Source organism: Oncorhynchus nerka, linkage group LG3 (assembly GCF_034236695.1).
Source record: "Oncorhynchus nerka isolate Pitt River linkage group LG3, Oner_Uvic_2.0, whole genome shotgun sequence".
Lineage (NCBI taxonomy): Eukaryota > Metazoa > Chordata > Actinopteri > Salmoniformes > Salmonidae > Oncorhynchus > Oncorhynchus nerka.
This window is the reverse complement of record NC_088398.1, coordinates 59,481,893-59,501,360: the sequence shown is the minus strand read 5'-3', so window position 1 is coordinate 59,501,360 and position 19,468 is coordinate 59,481,893. Positions and strand designations below refer to the sequence as shown.

Sequence of the window (19,468 nt, the reverse complement as noted above, 5' to 3'; positions counted from 1 at the left end):
TTGGCGCCCCCCTTGGGTTGTGCCGTGGCGGAGATCTTTGTGGGCTATACTCGGCCTTGTCTCAGGATGGTAAGTTGGTGGTTGAAGATATCCCTCTAGTGGTGTGGGGCTGTGCTTTGGCAAAGTGGGTGGGGTTATATCCTTCCTGTTTGGCCCTGTCCGGGGTGTCCTCGGATGGGGCCACAGTGTCTCCTGACCCCTCCTGTCTCAGCCTCCAGTATTTATGCTGCATTAGTTTATGTGTCGGGGGCTAGGGTCAGTTTGTTATATCTGGAGTACTTCTCCTGTCCTATTCGGTGTCCTGTGTGAATCTAAGTGCGTTCTCTAATTCTCTCCTTCTTCTTTCTTTCTCTCTCTCGGAGGACCTGAGCCCTAGGACCATGCCCCAGGACTACCTGACATGATGACTCCTTGCTGTCCCCAGTCCACCTGGCCATGCTGCTGCTCCAGTTTCAACTGGCCTGGGCCCTAGGACCATGTCCCAGGACTACCTGACATGATGACTCCTTGCTGTCCCCAGTCCACCTGGCCATGCTGCTGCTCCAGTTTCAACTGTTCTGCCTTACTATTATTCAACCATGCTGGTCATTTATGAACATTTGAACATCTTGGCCACGTTCTGTTATAATCTCCACCCGGCACAGCCAGAAGAGGACTGGCCACCCCACATATGCTCTCTCTAATTCTCTCTTTCTTTTCTCTCTCTCTCGGAGGACCTGAGCCCTAGGACCGTGCCCCAGGACTACCTGACATGATGACTCCTTGCTGTCCCCAGTCCACCTGACTGTGCTGCTGCTCCAGTTTCAACTGTTCTGCCTTATTATTATTCGACCATGCTGGTCATTTATGAACATTTGAACATCTTGGTCATGTTCTGTTATAATCTCTACCCAGCACAGCCAGAAGAGGACTGGCCACCCCACATAGCCTGGTTCCTCTCTAGGTTTCTTCCTAGGTTTTGGCCTTTCTAGGGAGTTTTTCCTAGCCACCGTGCTTTTACACCTGCATTGTTTGCTGTTTGGGGTTTTAGGCTGGGTTTCTGTACAGCACTTTGAGATATCAGCTGATGTACGAAGGGCTATATAAATAAAATTTGATTTGATTTGAAGCTGGTTGAGAGAATGCCAAGAGTGTGCAAAGCTGTCATCAAGGCAAAGGGTGGCTACTTTGAAGAATCAAAAATATATTTAGATTTGTTTAACACTTATTTGGTTACTACATGATTCCATATGTATTATTTCACAGTTTTGAAGTCTTAACTATTATTTTACAATGTAGAAAATAGTACAAATAAAGAAAAACCCTTGGATGAGTAGGTGTGTCTAAACATTTGACTGGTACTGTACATATCTACCTCAATTACCTCGTACCTTTGCATATCAACTCGGTACTGGTGCATTGTGTATATAGCCAAGGTGTTGTTAACAATTGTGTATTTCTTCCTTGTGTTATTATTGTACTCTCTGCATTGTAGGCAAGAGCCGGAAGTAAGCACTTCATTGTTCATCTACACGTGTTGTTTTCGAAGCATGTGACAAATAACATTTTACTTGATGACACACGGGGAGTGGAGCGATGCTGCACTCTGCTGGATCATAAACGTAGAGGCAGTTGATATGTGTTACATGAAAATTCAAATCTATGTAACTTTTTAACCAACATTTCAACAGACTCAACAATGTATGCAACATAATAAACTCAAAACTTGATTCAGTAAAAAATAAATACACTTGTGACTTGTTTAATAAGGACATTCATTTTCTGATGCAAAATATTTTGCTATGCTGTGCCCTACTGAACACACCCTGTATTGGTTTTACAGTGCATTCGGAAAGTATATTCAGACCCCTTGACTTTTTCAACATTTTGTCACGTTACAGCCTTATTCTAAAATTGATTAAAAAATAAAATAATTGTCATCAATCTACACACAATACCCCATAATGGCAAAGCAAAACCAGATTTTTTTGCTAATTTATAAAACATAAAAACTGATATATCACATTTACACAAGTATTCAGACCCTTTACTCAGTACTTTATTAAAGCACCTTTGGCAGCGATTACAGCCTCGAGTCTTCTTGGGTATGATGCTACAAACTTGGCAGACCTGTACTTGGGTAGTTTCTCCCATTCTTCTCTGCAGATCCTCTCAAGCTCTGTCAGGTTGGGTGGGGAGCATCGCTGCACAGCTATTTTCAGGTCTCTCCAGAGATGTTTGATTGGGTTCAATAGCGGGCTCTGGCTGGACCGCTCAAGGACATTCAGAGACTTGTTCTGAAACCACTCATGTGTTCTCTTGACTGTGTGCTTAGGGTGGTTGTCTTGTTGGAAGGTGAACCTTCGCCCCAGTCCAAAGTCCTGAACGCTCTGGAGCAGGTTTTCATCAAGGATCTCTCTGTACTTTGCTCCGTTCATCGTTCCCTCGATCCTGACTCGTCTCCCAGTCCCTGCCACTGAAAAACATCCCCACAGCATGATGCTGCCACCACCATGCTTCACTGTAGTGCCAGGTTTCCTCCAGACGTGATGCTTGGCATTCAGGCCAAAGAGTTCAATCTTGGTTTCATCAGACCAGAGAATCTTGTTTCTCATGGTATGAGAGTCCTTTAGGTGTAGGGAAGTAGGGGTTAGTAAGCATGACTCCCAGCTGACCTTGATGCAGTGGGCTCTCTCTGTGGTGGGCCAGCGCTGCAGAAGGTGGGGCCAGTGGGCCTTCTTCAGATAATAGTTGATCAGCTCTACTGTTGGAACAAGTTCCGCCTCCGTCACACCTTCCACTGGCAACAACGTCTCCCTCCACACACTTTGGCATCCTATAAAAGACAAACATACAAACGCACGCAGATCAATAGAGTTATTTGAGAATATTTAAGACATTTTACTGGCTAACTCTTTGAACTGCTTTAAGACATCCTACCTGCAAGTCCTGGGCGGGTCTTGTGAAGCTCTCCAGCTCCAACCATTGGTAGAGTTTCTCTGGCTCATGGACAGGAGTGGGGAGGAGTGAGCCAGTCAGAGAATAATATCTCTACCAGTGGAGGCTGCTGAGGAGAGAACGGTTCATGAATGGCTGGAACGGAGTAAATGGAATGGCATCAATCACATGAAAGCCATGTGTTTAATGTATTTGATACCATTCCACTAATTCCGCTCCAATCTTTACCTCGAGCCTGTCCTCCCCGATTAAGGTGCCACCAGCCTCCTGTGATCTTCACTGACAAGTCACATGCTCATGATATCCAATCAACCCTCTCACCAATACCAGGCTGGGAGTCAGGACCTACACACACAATAATCAGACCACACAATATTAACATACAATCATCAGACCCCTCACAGGCACACACACAATATTAACACACAATCATCAGACCCCTCACAGGCACACACACAATATTAACACACGCAATCATCAGACCCCTCACAGGCACACACACAATATTAACACACAATCATCAGACCCCTCACAGGCACACACACAATATTAACACACGCAATCATCAGACCCCTCACAGGCACACACACAATATTAACACATACAATATTAACACACACAAGCACAGTGGCCCCATTTAGACACCATGGCAGGCTGGTACTGAACACACACACACAGACAGAGATGGGATCCCATAATTCTGTAGATTGACATACTGAATGCTAATGTGTGAAAGATATCAAAGTCGTTGTGTTATCTTGATGTTCTCGTTGTTGACTCCAGCGTGGGCAATGGACTGGAAGCATCCATCTATATTGCCGACCTCATCGGTCAGATCTCTGACAACTTCAGAACCTCAACACGCCTGTCCACTGTCCTGTACCACCAGGTCCACCTAACACACACACAATAAGCACAATTACACACATACACAATAATCAACACACACGATAACCACGACACACGCTACATAGCAGCATATGATCCTCACTTGATTCAAGAGGTAGTGGTCCAGCCTTTCCTCAGAAAAGTAATTTTCACTATCTAACTCTGAGAACAGTTCAGCTCTGATCTCTCCACCAGAATTTAGGGGACTGACTGGGACTGCCGAATGAGTGTGTGAGACCCGTTTTCCTGGCACTATGGTCCGGCAGTCAAAAGTGTTCCACCATCATTTTTTTTTTTTTATACTATAGAGCTTCCATGAGTCTTTGAGCCACCATGGTCACAACGGCATGATCATAGCTGGTGTGTATTCATTAATTTGATTCTGTTGCAAAACATTTAGTCGGTTGCAAAATATTTTGCAACAGAAACCGTTTTTTTCTCAAACTGAAAACAAGTTTCTATTGGACAAATTCAGGTAGGTCCCTCAATTTTATTTTGCTTGCCATTCTTGGTTCCTAGAATAAACGGCTAATGGTTATCGTTGCAACAGTCTGAATAATGAATACACCCCTGGCCCTGCTCTGAACGTGCGATCTGAAAAGCCCAAATAAGGGCAAGTAAAACAATGAACTGTGGATCTTTAGAACCCACGAAGTGCAAGGCAGAAGGACCTCCAGTGCCTCAGGACCCATTAGCACTAGATCCCTGGCTGAGGTCAATAGGGTTGTCCTTTGGAATGGGAAAGAGGTTAAACTTACTTACACGGCTCAGAGTTAGTCATATAGCTGTGAGGTCAGAAATAACAAACAGGAGCAACGTTCAATACGTTTTTAAGTTCGGAAAATTCAATTGAACGGAAACGGTGCTGTACTAAACAACCATATGAAAAACAGGGAGGGGTTGTGGAATACTGTCAGCATGGCCACTGCCTTTTAAATACGTCACTCATTGCTTCAAGCCACACCTCGCCACACTCACCAAACGGGAGTAAACGTACCTCAAAGTCTGTTCAAGAACATTTTGGTGTAAAGTGTCGTTCACTAGAAACTGTTTCAAAATGTAGCAAGCATTCAAGCAAACTAAAAAGACTTGTGTTCCAGGTCTGAATCAGTCTCTGATTAGAATCAAAGAATATATAGTACATCAGGGGTAATTAATGCAAACAATTAAAACAAGTTTCTATTGGAGAAACGTTTTGCAACAGAATTGGCGTAATGAATACACCCCTGCCGTACTGACCACAAGGTAAAGATTTAGAAAAAAAGGGGGACCTTAACAGTTAGGCTCCTACATAAAGAACATTAGACAACAGGTGATTTTCTGGTTTCCTTTAATAATCAACATATTATGTACAAAGTCAGCCAAATAATATTCTACTACTGATCAAGGAAATCCTAAAATGCATTTGTTATTAAAATAGCTAAAGATTACATCAGTTAATATGTAGAGAAATGAAAACATTTAGAGTGGATCCTACAAAGACCTGATAAGTTTGTCTTCTCAATGGAGAGACCTGGTCGTCTGCCAGTCACTAAAGACACACCTGACCATCATATTACTGATGTGTGTATTTGTGTGCCCGTGCGTGCTGAGGGCAGACCGAGCAGTTCACTTAATTACAGGTTAAAATGTCACTAAAGGAACCATGAGGTGGAAATATTATTACTGAACACAATAAAAAAGGAACAGAAGTTTAACATTAGAAAGAGTTGACAAAACATTGAAAATATGTTCCTATATCATTTTGCTTCAGTCATTGTCCAGAGAGCTCTGTCTGAGCAACGTGTAGAAGCTAGGGATAACCACACTGTACACACTGCAATCCGTCCAATGACACACAAGAACACTCAGGCCAGTCTGTCCAATGGGACACAGGATCACTGACGTTTCAAACACTTCCCCAGACAGCTAGAGTACTGATGGGAGGGGTTGGGGAGGGAATGATTGTCCAGAGAACAAGGGCTGGCAGTATCTGATGAGGTTCCTGCTCTATAACCACAACAGCCTTGACACCTGGTGATGGTATCCATGGGGAGTACCTCTGATGCGCCCCAAAGAAAGTTACTGCGGAATAGAGAGAAAAATGTATGTTACTAAATCACTCTACTACTCATCATTCATCTAATATGGGTGAATGTTTGAATGTATAGTGGGTGAATGCTAGAATGAAGCTTGGGAGTTCTTACACTTAAGCTCTTGCCACAAGGCTTCCTGTCCTCATCCTCATCATCAGACACATGCGGCTTCGCTATGGCCATCTCCTCTTTACTTGCCGCTATCATCTTACATTTCTACACACACAGAATGATATTAGAAACATAAACAAATCATTGTGAAGTCAACACAGTCAGAATAATACGAGAGAACACCCCAAACAACACAGTTGTCTTCACATTTGAGTCTTGTCGTGCTTGTAACCTTAAGAAACTACATAAAACATCTGGAACCGGTTGACTCGTCAGTAAGATGCAGGTTCATTCTCTTCATGTTTGTAACCTTTAAGGATACTTCGCGATTTTGGAAATGAAGTCCTTTACTTCCCCAGATCAGGTCTCTGCATCCAGTATGAAGTAAGTTAGAGGTAGTTTTGTGAGCCAATGCTAACTAGCATTAGCACAATGGACTGGAAGACTATGGCATCTACTAGCATGCTAGCAGTTACCATAGACTTCCAGGCATGACGGTAACACTAGTTAGCAATTGCACAGTTAGCAAATTCCTTCAAACTGCATGCAGAGACATAAAAATGGTATCCATAAGATCATGATTCTGGGGAAGCAGATAAAGGGCTTAATTGCCAAAATCATTACATAAAACAATACAGATGGGAGTCTGAGCTAAAGTTTGACGCTTGCTGTAATACATCATGGGGGGTCTACATCCACAATTGATAAAGTAAGTCTTTGTTATTACATACAGTACAAGTCTCTTGTAAGTCTTACCTCAGTGAGCTCCTTGATGCTGTAGATGTTGGCCTGCTGAGTCACCTTCCTCTTCACCTCCTCTATGTGGTCCAGGTTGAGGGGGGGAAGGGTTGTTTGGGGAGCCTGGCTAGGAGGGGGCTTGTTGGTGATGGTGGGGAGGGGAGCCATCTGGGGCATGTTTGACATCTGGGCCATGTTGGTGAGGGCTGCAGTCATGGTGGCAGCTTTCATACTGGCCATGGCAGCACTCATGGCCATATTGGATATGTTCATGTTGGGCATGTTCATGTTGGGCATGTTCATGTTGGGCATTCCCATGCCGGGCATGTTGAGAGGCAGGGGCAGGGGAAGAGGCAGATTCAGAGGGGTTGGGGCTGGGTTGGGCAGGGAAGCTGGAGGATGGCCTTGGGTCTCAGACTCTCTGGAATGGGCACACCTGCTTTAGCACACATGGCTGCTGCATTGGCCTTCGCTATCTCCAGTAGCTGGTCTTTGTCTGTGAAGAGAGAAAGGGGAGAAGAAAGTGGAGAATAGACATCTGTCAACAGTGGTATTTTAGACTACATATTCACACCTAATCTGTTCTAAGGTGCCTAGAACAGCCACCATTAAACCGAGGGTACTTAACTAAACCGAGGGTACTTAACGGGGCGGCAGGGTAGCCTAGTGGTTAGAGCGTTGGACTAGTATCCGAAAGGTTGCAAGTTCGAATCCCTGAGCTGACAAGGTACAAATCTGTCGTTCTGCCCCTGAACAGGCAGTTAACCCACTGTTCCTAGGCCGTCATTGAAAATAAGAATTTGTTCTTAACTGACTTGCCTAGTAAAATAAAGGTTAAAAAAATAATAATAATAATAAAATAAAAAATATGACAATACATTGGATTGGTGTATGTATATACGGAGTGGCTGCGGATCCAAGTTCTCTGGAACCCTCTTCCCGACAGCTAAAGGTTCTAAGCTTCTGCGCATGTGTGGGATTCTCTACTTTACACCCAGTCTCTGCTGTACTTGTTCAGCTGTCCAGAGAACAGGCTACTCTGGCGAATGGTGCTTGTTTAATAAAGTTCGATCAAATCTGAAACAATGTCTGCTAGACAGCATGATAGTATTCTACATAACAGAACCAAATATAATAGCATAGTATAACGTTACTGTAAGACTAAGAACACCCTAAAATATTAGAAACTAGGTGTGAGAATTCTCACATTTCAAGATTTACTGATGAAACGTCCATGCAGCATCAATTAGTTTCATGGGGATATGCTAGCAACAGTGTTGTTTGAAGTAACCTACAGTGTTGTTTTGAATGTACAGTGAGCAAAATGTATTGCAAATTTTTGTTAAAATGTAGCATACCTGTGTTTTGTTTCAATCAAAGCACATATTTTGCCTAGTGGTGCACTCGGTTGAGTTTTGGCTGCATGAGAGAATTGAGACCATTCGCACAATCCTCCAAAAATCTCGTAAGAAATTAGGTGATTATTTTTGTCTTACAGTAACGTTATACTATCCTATTATATTTGGTAAAACACTATCATTATGTGATCTTGCAGACATTGATTCCGCTTTCGCCAGAGTAGCCTGCACTCTAGGCAGCTGAACAAGTAGAGCACAGATTGTGTGTAAAATAGAGAATCCTGCACATGCGCAGAAGCTTCGTAGCTTTAGCTGTCGGGAAGAGGGTTCCAAAGAACTCCATACTTGTAGTCTTACCCAGCTCAGTGAGACGAGGAGGGGTCTTGCTGGCACTGCGGCGGGTTCGAGATGTGGACCGGCGCTTGCGGAGGATGAGGATGGGTGAATGGCTTGGTTCCCGTTTCCATCGGTCGCGGCGGTCAAACGAGCGATTTCGCATGATGGGCCGGCGCCGTCGCGACACGGACCTTCTCCTCCGGCCTGGAGAACGAGACTTGAGGCGTTTGCGCCGGTCTGTGGATTTGGACCTCTTCCTTCTGGCCGGGGAGCGGGACTTTGAGTGCTTGGTCCTGGACTTGGAATGTGACTTCCTGCGCCGTGCCGGTGACTTAGAGCGTGATCTCCTGCGCCAGACAGGACTTCTGGACTTGGACCTCTTCTTCCGTCTGGCAGGCGGGGAGACAGACTTCCTTTTCCTGGATGGGGACTTGGAACGCCTCCTTCTGGAGGTAGACTTGGACTGAGAGGTAGACTTGGACCGGGAGCACCTCCGTGAGGGAGAGGTGGACGTCTTTCTGCCGGCAGGTGAGTGGGACTTCCTGGCAGGAGATGCTGATTTTGAGGACTGACGTTGTTTCGAGGATGATGCCTTCTTGATGGAGGATTTAGAAGATGATACCCTGTAGCGACGATCAGCACAAGCGGTCTCTGGTGACACAGACCTGGAGATAGCATGCTCATCTGGCTCTTCTTCAGAGGAGCTTGTTGGGCTTCTTGCTCCCTTTGGCTCTTCTGCTGCGGAGTCGTGGTCTTCAGATGGAATCTCAGAGCTGCTCTCGTCAGCCTGCCCAGCCACTGGCTTGCCCTGTATGATAGAACTGGAGGGTGCAGCCCAAGGGAGGGGCTTCCAGGGCCCTGTTGCAGCTGTTGCTACAGCCTCCCCAACAGGCTTGGTAGGTGGGTCATCATTCACAGTCTTGTCTGCAGTATGTTTGACTGATTTCAGAGACTTCAGGTCAGTAGACCTGGACCTTGAGCATTCTGGGGATACGCTCTCAGATTGCCTGTCGCTTAAGACAGACCTAGATTTCGATGTGTCTCTTTTGGGCGATTTTGACAGTGAACACTTGTTTCTTTTCAGCGATTTGGATTTAGGAGTACAAGACCTGTTACATGGGGATGGTGATCTTGATGGTTTACTGCGTATTGGGGATCTGGACTTTGTCCTGCTCCGCTTTGGTGATCTAGAAAGTATTTTCTGTACTGGTGAACTGGATTTCCTGCAGCTCCTGGAGCGGGACTTGGTGTTCTTGCCTGTTGGGGATTTGGACAGTGAGCCTTTCCTGTTCCTCTTCAGGATCACGACAGAGCGGGACCGAGTACGCTTGCCTTTCCTGACCGGAGACCGGGACCGTCGTGTCCTGGGGGGGGACCTCTTCCTGTGAGACGGGGAGCTGCTTTTGGAGCGCCGGCCTCTTCTCAAGGACCGGGAATGACGGAGCCGTCTAGATTTGGAGCGTGAGCGGCGAGTCAGCCTCACAGGCGAGCGGGACCTCGAGGGTCTACCACGACGAAGGGGGGGGGTTCTGGTCCTCGACCTCCTGACACGACCACGAGGCCTGGACTCTGACCGCCGCCCTCGTCTTGGAGACGGAGACAGTTTGCGTCCCCCCCTGGGGGATAGAGGAGACGACTTCCGTCCCCCCCTGGGGGACAGAGAAGGGGACTTGCGTCCTCTCTTGGGGGACTTGCGTCCTCTCCTGGGGGACAGAAGAGACGACTTGCGTCCCTTCCTGGGGGACAGAGGAGACGACTTGCGTCCCTTCCTGGGGGACAGAGGAGACGACTTGCGTCCTCTCCTGGGGGACAGAGGAGACGACTTGCGTCCTCTCCTGGGGGACAGAGGAGACGACGTGCGTCCTCTCCTGGGGGACAGAGGAGACGACGTGCGTCCTCTCCTGGGGGACAGTGAAGGGGACTTGCGTCCTCTCCTGGGGGACAGAGAAGGGGAGTTGCGCCCTCTCCTGGGGGACAGAGAAGGGGAGTTGCGCCCTCTCCTGGGGGACAGAGAAGGGAATTGCGCCCTCTCCTGGGGGACAGAGAAGGGGACTTGCGTCCTCTCCTGGGGGACAGAGAAGGGGACTTGCGTCCTCTCCTGGGGGACAGAGAAGGGGACTTGCGTCCTCTCCTGGGGGACAGAGAAGGGGACTTGCGTCCTCTCCTGGGGGACAGAGAAGGGGACTTGCGTCCTCTCCTGGGGGACAGAGAAGGGGACTTGCGTCCTCTCCTGCGGGACAGAGAAGGGGACTTGCGTCCTCTCCTGGGGGACAGAGAAGGGGACTTGGGTCCTCTCCTGGGGGACAGAGAAGGGGACTTGCGTCCTCTCCTGGGGGATAGAGAAGGGGACTTGCGTCCTCTCCTGGGGGACAGAGAAGGGGACTTGCGTCCTCTCTTAGGAGTCAGAGAATGGGACTTACGTCCTGTCCTTTTAAGGGACTTAGACTGCTTCCTCTTGGGAGTCATGCTCTTTGAGAAGGATCGAGACCTGCCCCTGCTAGACACAGGCAGACCAGACAATTGCTTGGGGCTTAGTGAACGACTGCGGCTTGATATGGACCGCTTGGAGCTTGTCGAACGACTAACACTCGATCTGGCTCTTTTAGTGTCCGTCAGTGACTGTGACCTTGACCGTGAGGGAGCATGGTTATTCACCTTTGACCTCTGCCCTGCGTTTGTCTCCTCTCTCTGGCCGCCTTGCTTGGGGATGATGTCCGGAAGCTCCTGGGAGTGACTGAAGCACCTGCCGCTCCGTGAATCTTCTGCCTTTATGACGGAGACGGTCTGTTCCTCCCTGTCAGCAGGGGGCACCTTCTCTTCTGTCTTTCCTCGTGCATCCATAGACTGCTCATCCAAGGTTTGACACATTTTCAGAGATCGCTCTTTTTGGCCGAGAGTTAGGCATAGGGAGGACACATATACCTCTTGTCTGGCCTTAGACAGGATGGGAACTGCTTGCACATCCGTGCCAGCTGGCTTCTCCTCAGACTCAGAATCTGACCCTGACATAGATTCGCTCTCTGATGGGGAGTGTAAAGGTGAGTTCTTCTCCTGCTTCTCTTCCCCTTTTCTCCTCCTCTTTTTCTTCTTTTTCCCAAAATGTCTTTTGTGTTTTCTGGCTTTAGCATCACATACCTCAGGTTTATCTGCTTGTACCGGTACACAGGCATTAGCAACAAATAACTTTAGTATCTGTTAATTTCCTACACCCGAACCCAGAGCCACACTCCTTACCTGTGATCAAGCCCTTTGTTGCCTCATCTTTTGTACCTGCTGCTGCATCAGGAGCCACAAGGCCAGCACTCCTCAAGCTAAAAACAACAAAGAAAACATTTATTATTACAGCAAATATTCACAATCGTCCCAGTAGTATAAAGACAAACAAGAGCCTGTTGGCTGATTAGTGCAACATTTCTGCTGCTTTGTCTCCTATATTCCAGTGAGGAAACCATCTAGGGGTGACCAGGCACAGCACAGGTCTGGGTGTAATGGGCAGAGTCTAGCAGTGAGTGCATTCAATTATTTGGCCCATGTTGCTCTGGTGGGAAGAGTATGCGCCGGGTGAAAAGTAATTGCATTAGTTTTGGAACTGCGCTGCCATCCGGGTGTGAGCCAGATGCCCTGCTCTGGCTGATGGCGAAGTCTTCTCAAAACAAAAGGGACATAGGTTAAGCACGTGCACAGCAGTTAAGATTAATCTAACTTCCTCATTGTTGTGGTTCTAACGGGAGGAATCAAACAATGTTCTGAGTCTAATGGGAGGAGCCTCACCCTGCTCTGGTTCTGACTGGTGGCTTCTCTACGTCGGACTCTGGGACCGACTCTGAGCTGGTCTCCCGCTCTCCCTTGCCACGTTTCTTCTTCTTCTTTTTGCCCTTGTGTTTTTTGTGCTTCTTGTTCTTCTTGTGCAGCATCTCACTTCCTTCTTTTGCAGACGTTTCCTCTAGAGTGTGTTCACTCTCTGCTGCCTCGTCCCCACCTGCACAGATTAACCAATCATATTCCTTATTTACAGATTAGCCAACCACATTCTTTAGTCACAGATTAACCAATAGAATTTCTTTGTCTGGATAAATTACGAGTTTGGTGAATTTCATCAGCAACATGGGACATACATTCCTAACGAAAGGTGGCCAGGAAGAGAATTGGCAACCTCTGGTGTGTGTGTCATTGGCATTTCATGATCTAGCCAATCCAGCTCGAACCTCCAGCGGCATAGCTATAGCTATCTTGAGGTCGAGATGATAGTCTACCGAAAGCACGGCAAAGAAACTTTCAACAAACATTTACTTGGGGCAGGGTTTCCTCTAGGTTCACTTAAGTGTTGCACTGCTCCACGGCAGAATAATTTCTACCACACCAAAATAAATACCAAACATAGTTTCAATAAAGTTCTGTAAAGCACATTCACTTTTCTTGGTAAAAAAACAATCTGTCTGGGTTCAACACAGTTCTAAAGGTTATTTAGCTCTGTGAGCTGTGGCAGGCAGCCTACAACTCAAGAAACACCCGTGCCAGTGACAAGTGCACGAGTGACCCATGCTCGATACAGACGCTCTATGGCGCGAAACACAATTCACTTGAATCACTTCAGAATACACCTGTGTGAGAAACGGCACGCCAGGGACCAGTATACGAGTGACCAGTGCACAATACAGAAGCCCTGCGGCTTGAAACACAATTCACTTGAATCCCCTCAGAGTGATCCTGCATGACAAACTGCAAGAAAGGTAAGTTAGGTTGTTTGACTAACGTTAGCTAGCCAACTAGTAAACTACATAAGATAGATATAACCTAAAAACGAACATAATTTAGCTCTATAATATTGCTGCCACAATTGTAATGGCAATTAGCTAACAAATATCCAAAAGTATGTTGATGATAGAAACATGATTAACTAAAGTTAATAGTCTAGCAAGTTAGCTAGCTAGTTTGTTTGGAACTGTATAAAGTGCAAGCAAGATAGCTACATTTATCGGTCTTCAATTTTTAAAAAATCCTCATGTGAGTTTGAAATATTTCCAGCCACAGCAGAAGAAAAAAGGGGAGCAGGGACAAGAGTGTCAGGTAAAGTTGTTCAAAATTCTAAAAGATGTGCAACATAATAGGGAAGACATCAAAACTATGAACACATATGGAATCATGTAGTAACCAAAAAAGTGTTAAACAAATCCAAATATATTTTAGATTCTTCAAAGTAGCCACCGTTTGCCTTAATGACAGCTTTGCACACTCTTGGCATTCTCTCAACCAGATTCATGAGGTAGTCACCTGGAATGCATTTCAATTAACCCCTCTGCGCACGGAACCCACTAGCGGGCTGAAATTCCACAACATACGGTGATCGCTACATAAATAGTCATATTAAACATTCATGAAAATACAAGTGTCTCACGTATCGAAAGCCTAGAATCTTGCTAATCCAACTGCATTGTCAGATTTAAAAAAGCATTTACTGTGAAAGAATATGATGCGATTATCTGAGCATAGAGCCCCATAAAAACAATAAAATAAAAAAAATCAGCACAGGTGTAACATAATCACAAACTGCATTAAAATAAATTGTTCACCCTTGACGATCTTCGTCTGTTTGCAATTCCAATGCTCATTGTTACACAATGAATGATCCTTTGTTTGATCAAATCCGTTTTTATAGCCTAACACGAAACATTTTGTGAACCGCTTGTGTCGTGAATTCCGTCTCATTCCATTTTCGATGACACATTCCAGGTAAATAACCCACACAGAACGTGACTTTTCCAGTCATGTTTGGTGGTTTCACTGCAATCAACTGGTTTGTTTGTAACACAATCAAACATGATGGGCCATTTCGCGGGATGTATTGACTGAAAGAAACCGATTTGAAGACAACAAGTCATGACATCATTGTGCACCAATGATTTGCCCGCTGTTTCGTTGATTGACTGTCTTTTAACCCAATGACCACTGATCGTCTTGAAATCTAGCTGGGTAGATAGCCAATGAACTGAGCTAAACGGCAATACGCCATGTTTATGTGTTGCAAGACCAATCCATGTAGTAAGCTCCAGCGTAAAGTGAGTCATTCGCTATTGAAGTTTCATACCGGAAGGAGAAACACGTTACGCACTGCATTGTTTGGTGAACGCGCAGATTCAGCTGTTTATATATCAGTCATTATGGCGACTAAGTCAGGGAAAGCTAAATCTAAGTCTAGATATACAGATGTACACACAATTTTAGAATAAATTGACTGGGAAGGTGAGACAGAGATTCTTGTAGGACGATTCATTTAGCGATTGTGGATGAATATTTTTTGAACGGGAGAGGACATCGTTTTGGACTGGTAAGTTCGTATCATGCTAATGCCCTTGTTTGAAATTAATAATATAAAATATTATTTGTGATTTTTTTTTAATTTTAGAAGCAATATATAAACATGTAATGTGAGAAGCGTGTGTCTGCCGCCCCACCCCAACCCACATGAAATAGCCTATTTGGGGCTGTTGAGGAGAGGGCAGGACCACATCAATGGCCAAAGTGAAATGGAGACAGTAGATTCAGCTGGTCTGTTGTAATATAATAAAGACAGTAGATCTAGCTGGTCTGTCATAATATAATAGAGACAGTAGATCTAGCTGAAATGTCATAATATAAAAGAGACAGTAGATGTAGCAGGTAATAATAATATAATATATTCAACCTAATATATTCAACCTTCAACTCTCTATATATATCTGTTTATTATACCTGTTGATACAGGGCTCATATGTGAAACTATTCTAACGGAACATTTTCTTTCACAGTGACACTGACTCCGAATGAGAGTCTTATCCGGTGTCCTGTGTGAATTTAAGTATGCTCTCTCTAATTCTCTCTTTCTCTCTCTCGGAGGACCTGAGCCCTAGGACCATGCGCCAGGACTACCTGGCATGATGACTCCTTGCTGTCCCCAGACCACCTGGCCTTGCCCCTGTTCCAGTTTCTACTGTTCTGCCTGCGGCTATGGAACCCTAAACTGTTCATTTTTACTCGAGGTGCTGTCCTGTTGCACCCTCTACAACCAATGTGATCTCCACCCGGCACAGCCAGAAGAGGACTGGCCACCCCTCATAGCCTGGTTCCTCTCTAGGTTTCTTCCTAGGTTTTTGCCTAACCTGTAAGAGGTTAACAGGTGTGCCTTTGTTAAAAGTTAATTTGTGCAATTTCTTTCCTTCTTAATGCATTTGAGCCAATCAGTTGTGTTGTGACATGGTATGGGTGGTATACAGAAGATAGCCCTATTTGGTAAAATACCAAGTCCTTATTATGGCAAGAACAGCTCAAATAAGCAAAGATAAATGACAATCCATCATTACTTTAAGACATGAAGGTTAGTAAAAAATTTCAGTAACTTTGAAAGTTTCTTCAAGTGCAATCGCAAAAACCATCAAGCGCTATTATGAAACTGGCGCTCATGAGGACCGTTAGTCTTAATTTGAGATTTTGGGTTCAAACCTGTCTTTGTGAGACTAAATGGATGATCTCTTTATATGTAGTTACACTGTGAAGCATGGAGGTGGTGGTGTGATGGTGCTTTGCTGGTGACAGTGTGTGATTTATTTCGAATTCAAGGTACACTTAACCAGCATGGCTACCACAGCATACTGCAGCAATTCACCGTCCCATCTGCTTTGCGCTTAGTGGGACTATCATTTGTTTTTCAACAGGACAATGACCCAACACACCTCCAGGCTGTGTAAGGGCTATTTTACAAAAAAAAGAGTGATGGAGTGCTGCATGAGATGACCTGGCCTTCACAATCACCTGACCTCAACCCAATTGAGATGGTTGGGATGAATTGGACTGCAGAGTGAAGGAAAAGTAGCTAACAAGTGCTCAGCATATGTGGGAAATCCTTCAAGACTATTGGAAAATATTTCCTCATGAAGATGGTTGAGAGAATGCCAAGAGTGTGCAAAGCTGTCATCAAGGCAAAGGGTGGCTACGTACTTTGAAGAATCTCAAATATAAAATACATTTAGATTTGTTTAACACTTTTTTGGTTACTACATGATTCCATATGTGTTATTTCATAGTTCTGATGTCTTCACTGTTATTTTACAATGTAGGAAATAGTCAAATAAAGAAAAACCCTAGAATGAGTAGGTGTGTCCAAACTTTTGACTGGTACTGTATATACTGCACATTTACACATGCAGCCCAAAGTGGGAGGTTTAAAAAATGCATACTAGCCACCAAAGTTTCTGAGCATGTCTGGGCATGGGTGTCTGTTTCCAGTTGCTGGTGAAACTCTGATAACCAGAGAATATTCAGAAAGATATTAAATCCACCTTTTGTACTGAGTGAGGCGATACCTCGTCATTTTAGCTGCCAGACATATCACATTTCCCAACATCTAAGCTGGAGCTAGTTATTTCTAAAAGACGTGGCCATGTGTATAAATAGGTGACAGCACACACACAACCCAAACAAAGATCTACGTCACACACGAGAAGCATCTCTCACTTCTATACAAAACGTGGATTTAATATGCTTCTGAATATTTCCTAATTATTGGAGTTCCACCAGCAACTAGAACCAGGCATTTATAAAACACTGGTGCTTTCCAAATGAGAATTTAAGAAGCATTGCCAAGTAAAATAGTTTTGGTCATGAATTTCCCGTATTTAGGGATAACCATCCATCGTATTACAGGCATATTTCTATAGTAAATCTTGATAACACACCTTGCCGAGTGTCCATTGCATACTCCATTTTATCAGCTCTGTGTGGGGGGTGAGTGATGGCCTGAAAACCTCTGGCCACTAGCACTGTTCTCCTGGCCCTCGTCTCTCACTCTATAAGGAAAAACAGTACAGTTACTCCAGGGCACTCAACAGGGGATGTGTTGATTAGTCAGATTCCGTTGTTAAATGTTCCATCTGTTGCAAACCTGTTTATAGGTCTACTCTGAACTGAAACCTTTTGCAACGAAAATCAGTGTTTCTATTGTACAAATTCAGGTAGGTCCCTTCCCTTTTCTGTGGTTCCTACTTTCTATAATAAACGGTTTCCATTGCAAAACGTTTTGCAACTGAATCTGACTAATGAATAACCCCTGCCTGTTTCAGAATGTCAAGACAATACAAATGAATTACATTACTACAGTTAAACAAACAGCCATGAATGTCCTCTTGGTTACACTGAGTCTGGGCACACAACAAAAAGGAACACTGCAGCAGTATTACATAACCAATGACCCACTTACATGCAACCTTTTTGTAATCGTTCATCTCAACTGGCAATAACACTTGCTCTGTAACGTTAGATAAAAACAACTGTGCGAAACACTTGCTAAGAGTTAGAAATGTACTTTGCTGGGCAGCTACATAGCAACCAAAGTAAAGTAACGTTACCCCGCTAGCACTAGTTGGAGTATAGTTAGCTAACGTGGCACACTAATGCTAGCTAGTTATCAACGAGAGGATTCTGTCGTTTTTAATCCCACAGAATGGTACAAAAAAAGTTAAGTCTTAAGCGTAACAATTTCTAAAACTTGTGAACTTTAAAATGACTAACGTAGCTAGCTAGTTATCCACTACGTGTTATCTAACAAAGACATGCCGTATCAGCGCCTCGGCCTCATTCATTCGACTAGCTTGCTAACAATTTGTAGATTACTTAACTCGTCGCACAAAACCAACAATATGTAATGCAGACAACCGATGCTTGCGCTATAACGCATATGCACACCGTTTTTTTTGTGTGTTTTTTTTTACCTATGTCTCCAATTCCTTGAATTTAAATTGTTAGGAAATCCAGCAACGCCTGTTTAATGGTAGTCGCCATCTTCACAGGACGCCATTATAGTTTGGGGAGACCCAGTAATCCCAGAATGCCGTCCTGGGCGGCAAATTCCTAGAGGAATCTCCATGGCAACTCAGAGATGAAGGCTCTTCTTTAAAAATCAACAAAGAATAATCAAAGAAATCATACATTCTATGATTAATTCGACCAATATATTCTATCTATTTCTATGACAGAGGCATAGGGCACAGGGGCCATATAAATAGACACTTTAGCTGAGACAGGTTGTGAGTTTTTTTTCTCTACAACCCAATATGTAGGCCTATTCTATACAGTAGCCTCTAATACAGTGTATTGCATTGGGGCATGGGGCAGAGTAAAAAGCCATGCAGCAGACCGTGTGACACAATGTCCCTCAAAAAACAAAACATATTTGGTTAGTAGAGACCTCAATTAATAATTACCACCCCAGTTTAGCTGAGACTAAACCAGGTTTCCACCCTACATTATATGCAAGTAAAGTAGGCCTAAAAGAGGCCTGGTGGAAACAGCACATTTGCCAGTAAAATTTCCAAATGTTGACAAAACAAAATATGCTAGATAAGGTGGGTTCTTTTTGTGTAGATAAAATACATTATACAAGAACAAATGTTGATATAATATGTTGTGTGGTCCTCCCACTTGACTCTGTCAAGCATGGAGTTTATTAGGCTACATATGAAATATGTTATGATGAACTTCACGGTGGTGAAAATTGCACGCTGTTTAGCTTGATGCTCCTTTCCAAGAAATATCGAGGGTCTTATTCTGGTGACATGATGTCGATGCTTGACTGTCATTTGACAATTAAAAATAATCTCTCTCTTTTGTCCATAATAATCTTATCATGTATACTATTGGTTTTATATGCAGTGTAGCCTATCTGCGAGCTGTTGGCTAGTGCAGCGCCAATACCGGTGGGCGCATAAGGCAACATGTTTTGAGACAAACCATCAGTGGAGTTGAAAATGAGATGGAAACCCAATGAACTAGTATTTTTTATTCGGTAGGCTACTTGGGAATGTAAACACAGCATGCGCTGACCAACTGGCAAGGGTCTTCACTGACATTTTCAACCTGTCCTTAACTGAGTCTGTAATACCAACATGTTTCAAGCACACCACCATAGTCCCTGTGCCCAAGACTAAGGTAACCTGCCTAAGGTAGCCTGCCTAAATGACTACCGACCCGTAGCACTCACGTCTGTAGCCATGAAGT

General features: G+C 44.5%; 1 protein-coding gene across 1 annotated transcript; it reads right to left on the bottom strand.

The window, feature by feature from the left end:
- Nucleotides 1-5,138: 5,138 nt before the first annotated feature.
- Nucleotides 5,139-17,179, bottom strand: LOC115111674 (serine/arginine repetitive matrix protein 2-like). The gene is given in 9 exon segments (XM_065005724.1): nucleotides 5,139-5,889; nucleotides 6,012-6,116; nucleotides 6,768-7,135; nucleotides 7,138-7,245; nucleotides 8,465-10,837; nucleotides 10,957-11,589; nucleotides 11,678-11,754; nucleotides 12,215-12,422; nucleotides 17,152-17,179. Coding segments are annotated over 9 exon segments (3,903 nt in total). The 3' UTR covers nucleotides 5,139-5,886.
- Nucleotides 17,180-19,468: the final 2,289 nt, after the last annotated feature.